This window comes from Cornus florida, unplaced genomic scaffold (assembly GCF_030987335.1).
Source record: "Cornus florida cultivar Cherokee Brave unplaced genomic scaffold, ASM3098733v1 CherokeeBrave_3.0.0_Hap2_Chr11, whole genome shotgun sequence".
NCBI classification, from domain to species: Eukaryota; Viridiplantae; Streptophyta; class Magnoliopsida; order Cornales; family Cornaceae; genus Cornus; species Cornus florida.
The window spans coordinates 105,905,064-105,911,219 of NW_026775581.1; the positions used below are offsets into that span (position 1 = coordinate 105,905,064).

General features: G+C 32.8%; 1 protein-coding gene across 2 annotated transcripts; it reads right to left on the reverse strand.

Annotated features, from left to right (window-relative positions):
- Positions 1–767: 767 nt before the first annotated feature.
- LOC132284988 (probable nucleoside diphosphate kinase 5) lies at positions 768–6,011 on the reverse strand. Of its 2 annotated transcripts, none has more exons than XM_059787138.1 (6): positions 5,925–6,011; positions 5,682–5,774; positions 4,182–4,406; positions 3,636–3,743; positions 3,070–3,179; positions 768–1,067 (listed from the first exon to the last, which is right to left on the reverse strand). In XM_059787138.1, exons 1-6 carry the CDS (start codon positions 5,975–5,977, stop codon positions 1,039–1,041), a joined length of 618 nt encoding a protein of 205 aa, XP_059643121.1. In that variant the 5' UTR covers positions 5,978–6,011; the 3' UTR covers positions 768–1,038. The 2 variants fall into 2 exon arrangements, with proteins under 2 accessions (XP_059643121.1, XP_059643122.1); XM_059787139.1 differs by having other exon boundaries at positions 5,682–5,835; positions 5,925–5,986.
- Positions 6,012–6,156: the final 145 nt, after the last annotated feature.

Consider the following 6,156-nt stretch of genomic DNA (forward strand, 5'->3'; position numbering starts at 1 on the left):
AAAAAAAATAGGAAAAAGAACATGGTAAGTCAATTGGCACCTAATCTAGTCGTAAATTCAAGTTTGACACGAAACTATTTCGAATAGACAATATCAAAAGTTAAGTCTATTCATAGTTCTTCTCTCCAAGAATGATCAAGTAACAAGAACTGAGTAATCATTAACGGGAAACAATATTAAAAAGAAAATACAAATAAAAAATTGAAACAATCAGTTTAGACAATAAATAAATAATAATAATAATAATAAATTACTTCACATTTTGTGGAAGTCAAAAAGGCAAATGAATTGACAGAGAATCAGTAACAGTAGCAATCATGCAATTTCCAAATATCTACACCATTTCTTCAAATGATTCCGAATTTCCAATCCAAGTCAAGTAGTTCCAACTTAGGTTTACAAGCAATTCAAGTATGGAAGTAATTTTTCAGAGAAGCAAGTGCTGATTGCTTCCATAACCATAACAACTCCTTGTTCCATCAATGATGTTAAAAGACTACTTGCCATAACATAATTTACAAATGCTTGTGGTAAAAATAAAATATTAAGACATGCAAGAAAGTAGGTGACAATGAGCTTTAAACCTGTTTTCTAGCATCTCAACTGTTTGATGTTCTAAACATCAAATGCATCTTTGACTTGTAGACTACAATTTCCTGTTTTACCAGCAAATCAAAATAAGTCCCACATTCGAAAACCATTCGTAAACATACTAAAATGCAAATTAATCAATTTGATGCATCCATCTAGTGAGAAAAAGAGAGGAGTTTAACAAGAATTACCATTTTGGCATCCCAATGATGGGTCATAGATTTTTGAATTAAACTGGGCATTTGCCACATGTATAACCATTCCATTTATACAATCTACATACAATTACAAGATTAGGAGTCAGACAAATCCAGAAATTGCGAGTTATTGATGCCGTCAGCTTGCAATTGTGGGATATGGCAGTACAATTGTCCAACTGAAGGCGTGCGAATAAAATGCCGTAAAAAGGCTTGTAGAAGACATAATTTTGCTTCGACTGTCTGCCATTTACAGCTCATCATGCTTTGAAACAACTCCTGTAATGGAAAATACAGCAGTCAGAGTAGTTGTAACTTGTAACGCACTCTTGCTATAAACAAAATTATCATTATTTTATGGATGTCATTCCACGCAAAAAAATTGTTGTTTCAGCTTGCAATTCAGTTTCAATTCAATTTAATTCAACAAAGCCTTTTTCCAACAAGTTAAAGATTTAATAGTTCTGCTTAACTACTTAAAATTAAATCTATGTGCATCCCCTAGTAGGCATTTTGGGGGTGTGTTTCTTTTTCTTTTTTGGGGGGGTTGGCAATGGCAAGAAAACCCACACACACCCTTTTTTTTTATCCCTAGCATCCCGTAATGGACTTGAATTGTTGACCGTCTACTTTAGAAGATAGAGGAGATACCACTAGGCCACAAGCCTTGGAAAGAGAGTATTTACCTAACCTGAAAAGTAAAAAAAAAAAAAAACAACAACAACAACAACAACAAATCTGCACAAGCTTTTGCATTTTTATAGCCAACACTTCACCAAGTATGTTCTGCTTTTCTGATTTTTCATGATTCAATAGAAAAAAATTTGAATAAAAAAGAAAATCAATGGGAGTTGTTCTCACCATGCATTCACACTTCAAATACAAGGACACATCTAGCATAGTCATTGCCATTCATATTGAACCACAAGTGACACCCTCTTTATCTATGTTTTCAAAGAGGTTATTTCAACGTGGACAAACCAGGCTGAACGATCCCTATGATTGCCAAGACAATGGAGGAAAAAACAAGAAATTTTGAGCTCTTACAACTATACAAAGAAATAGGATTTTTTATGATTTAAAGATTGTATTGCTGTCCTCCATCTTCAACCAGATAGAGCACAGGCCAAAAACATGAACTACAAGAAGAGAAAAACAAATCAATTATTATACTCAGAGTGCATATTCAATCATTTGGAGTTGCATAGAAAATTATTTTGAGGACACAGAACAGCAGATAGAATTGCTTTCAAGTCCATCTCATTGTGTAGGAATAAAAAAAGTACATCTCAGTGTCCTGCACAAATTCCCTTCTGATTGTTATAATACAGGAACAATAAATAGACTTCAATACGTCTATCCTAGACCAGAAAATCATCAAAATCTGCAGCGCCTTGCCCAAACTTTTGAGGTCAGAGACAGAAACTTGCTCATTAATCCGTAAAGATGCATATTCTCCAAAAGAAGAAAACTTGAATATGCATTGTGTATGCCACCAATAATAACTCCAAAAAGGAACCTTTTTTGTTTCTTTGGATTGTTCAAATGGTATTGCAGTCAAGAAATTTTCCTGCTGTCCCTAACTTATAATCTACTACACAATTTGCATTGATAATTAAAAAAAAAAGTTTACCCTTCCTTCCCATTTGGAGCCTGCAACATGCATCCGTGCACAAACTCATGTGTAATCAATATACTTCAAATGTGTTCAAATCATCTCTTACAAAATTTCCATACATTATTAGCTTATTAGTTGACTACTATTACTATAATTCCATGGAAGCACCATATTTTTTCGCAGTTCAAAACTAACAACAGACCATAAGCATTCCTTAGTGAATATTTTGTTCCAGATAAAAGGACATACTACTACAGTCTTAATATGAGTATGTACAAACAAATAACAATCAACCTAGGACATCAGACAAAAGCAAAAATGAATCGAAGCAACTGCGGGGAACAAGGAAAGGCATTATTCCGTTTTAATTTAACAAAGTTTTAGAAAAAGTTGTATAAGTTCATATTGATGAAGATGACATGAATTAGTGCACATCTACTCATTCTAATCAATCAGAATGCCACCTTATTTATCATTTGTGGTTCAAATATCAAAACTGAAATGAGATAGGTTACCTTATCCATCTAATTCTTAATTCAATGCAAAAAGATGAATGTGTATCTTATCATTGATAACCACAAAATCAGAATATCTAGTAAAGAAAATGCATGAGTAAATCAAATTATATATGCTGTATTATTTAACCAGAATATAGAGACTGGCCTGAAGATGTCTCTTTAAAGAAAAAGCCTATCTCTCTTGCAGCGGATTGAGGTGAATCTGAACCATGGACACAATTTTTCTCTGAATCGACCCCACACATGGCTCTGACACTGGAAATAAACCACAAAACCAAATTGTTATAATGAAGTCATGGATGAGAATAAAAAAGTCTGCCAATCATATAGGTGTTAATAAAAAAAGTAGTAATTTAAATTAAGAAATGCGTGGATTCACAGAGAGCCTTCACCTTATGCTACAAGCCTACAATATATAGTGAGAGATTATATAGAAATATGTAAGAGATAGTATGAAAAAGATCAAAAAGAGAGAGCAACCTGTGAGGATGGGTAAACCATAAAACCAAATTGTTAAAATGAAGTCATGGATGAGAATAAAAAAGTCTGCCAATCATATAGGTGTTAATAAAAAAAGTAGTAATTTAAATTAAGAAATGCGTGGATTCACAGAGAGCCTTCACCTTATGCTACGAGCCTACAATATATAGTGAGAGATTATATAGAAATATGTAAGAGATAGTATGAAAAAGATCAAAAAGAGAGAGAAACCTGTGAGGATGGGTAACCTTAGCCTTGTGTGCATCAGTTGGTCCAATTAAAGCACGCCAATCAGTGACAGCATTCACTTTCTCCAAAACCATAATCAGCACTGGACCACTGATATAGAATAATGTCACACGCGCGCGCGCGCGCAGTTTATATTGTACAACAATTTAATTAAGTACAAGACGCCATGTGGAGTGATAAAAATTAATTCATATCTGATACGATGAGGGCATTAAGAGTTTAGATGACAAGAAAATATATCATAGACTGAGAGAAGATGTAAAATGGAGAAGAAAGCAGGAAGAAAACAAATTGTAAAACTCAAATACTCACTTCAGTGCGTAATTCAAGTAATTGCTGCAATGCATTTAACTACAAGGAACTTGCATAAATAATAATTTCCATTGGATGTGCATTCAATAAATTCACTAAGAACTAACTTCACGAAATGAAACTAATTGGAGAGTCTACATAGAAGGAAAAGTAATGCCTTAAATACCTTCCAAAAAATCTAAGTAACATCTTAAATCAAGGCAGAGATAGAGATACCTTGTCATATATTTAACAAGACTTGGAAAGAAGCTTTTTGTAGAGTGCTCGGCGTAAAAGCTTGATACACTATCCTCATCAAGTTGAATCACCATTTCCTTGACTATGCTGAAGCCAGACTCCAGAATAACTTTCTTTATCCTGTTAGTATAGTTACCAAACAATCCATCCGGTTTTATTATGGCCAATGTTTTCTCTTGTTCTGTACTCCCATTGCCTGAAGATCTATATTTATAAAAGCGTTAAAGACAGCAGAAACTAAGATAAATAACATAGTAGACATGAAAATAAAAGTTTTCCCAATAAATAAGATTTCTGCAGCAAGAAAACTGACACTAACTAAGGGTATTAAATTATAAGATCTGCCTCGAGGCATTTTAGTGAAACTCTATTATTTTTTTTTGATAAGTAATGACAGAAGAGTCCAACAACTAAAGCTTTCAACTTCTACAACAATGACAGAGCTATGGATATGCTTAAAGCAAACATTCTTTCACCTTTTACCATAACTTCTGCAACAGTGAGTCCAAGCTTTGTGATATTTTAACAAGTAATAGTGAAACTCTATTATCAAAAAGCCAATCGATAGAATCCAATGGAAATCAGAAAGTAATCTCTACAATCATTTATAATTAGCTATGATCCTAATGAACTAACAATTCTCATCACTGGACAACTCCAGCCACTAAAATTGTTCAGAAGTTTCAAAATGACTCTTCTATACCAATGTAAAAAACCTCAATTAGACTTCACTTAAAAGCATCACCAATCATCATTTGCTCATTAGATATATTGGATAGAAAGCCAGGAAAATTTCAAATTGATACAAATATTAAGTTTTTCTTTTTCTTGAAAATAAAAAAATAAATAATAAAATCAGTTTAATCTCCAGGAAATATAAATATATATGCTAAAATGGGAAGCATGATTAATGATTCAATAAGCGGAATCCCCACAAACCTAAGTTTCAAAAAAAGTAATGATAAAAAGAAAAAATCATAGCTTATGTGACTGGTTGTCATTTTTATATAAATTATTGGAAAACTGATGAACAAATAAAGAATTTTGATAGAAAGGCCATTACTCGGTATTTGGTCCCATCAATATAGCGTGCTAAGAGGGATATTTTGATATTTTATGAAGTTGATTAATGAAAAAAAGAAGACATCCCACAATATTGATAAATAAATAAATAAGGAACGAAACTAACAAAGTTTGAAAATGATGAACACATCCCACATTTCGTTTAGATGAATGTATTAGATATCTAATTTTATTTGTAAAGCTACAGAGAAATTAAAAATAATAGATTTCCAATAAATTTGAAGCACAGTATAGAGACAGAATCACTAATAGCATTACTCGTAAACAGAAACGATAACATTAACAACAATAAATAGAATCAAAACAAGAACACCATCAAGTAACAGAAAATAAGTTATTGCACATGAAGATTACATATATCAACAAACAAAGATGAGAAACCCTAGCTTCGCTCACCTGTGGGTGAAGAAGATAGAAGAGAACAGAACGATGAGAACTACAGATTTCACGAAGAACTGAATGAAGCGGAGAGTCATGAGGACCATCAAACTGAAAAGAATCAGTAATCGTTACAATCGATATACAAAGATTTATATATCGAAAGAACAGACTACAAACTATAAATCAGAAGATGCACAAAAATTAATCGCAAAAACATGAAATTCAAAATCATAATGAAGAGTGATTGGTGCTAATTACTTGTGATTGCGAGGAAGGAATAGCAGAAGGAAGAGAAGCAGAGCCCTAGTCATGGGAGGGATCAAAGGCGGGAAGTACGAGTGTATTGCACGCGCTGTGTTCACGCGTAGCCCAAGGATGGTAAATTGGTAATTTCACTCTATTTGTAACTGTCCTAATTGGCTAATTAGAGTATTTTAATATTTTATTAGACATATTTTAGCTTGTAATTCTAAAATTTAAAAAGAATTTC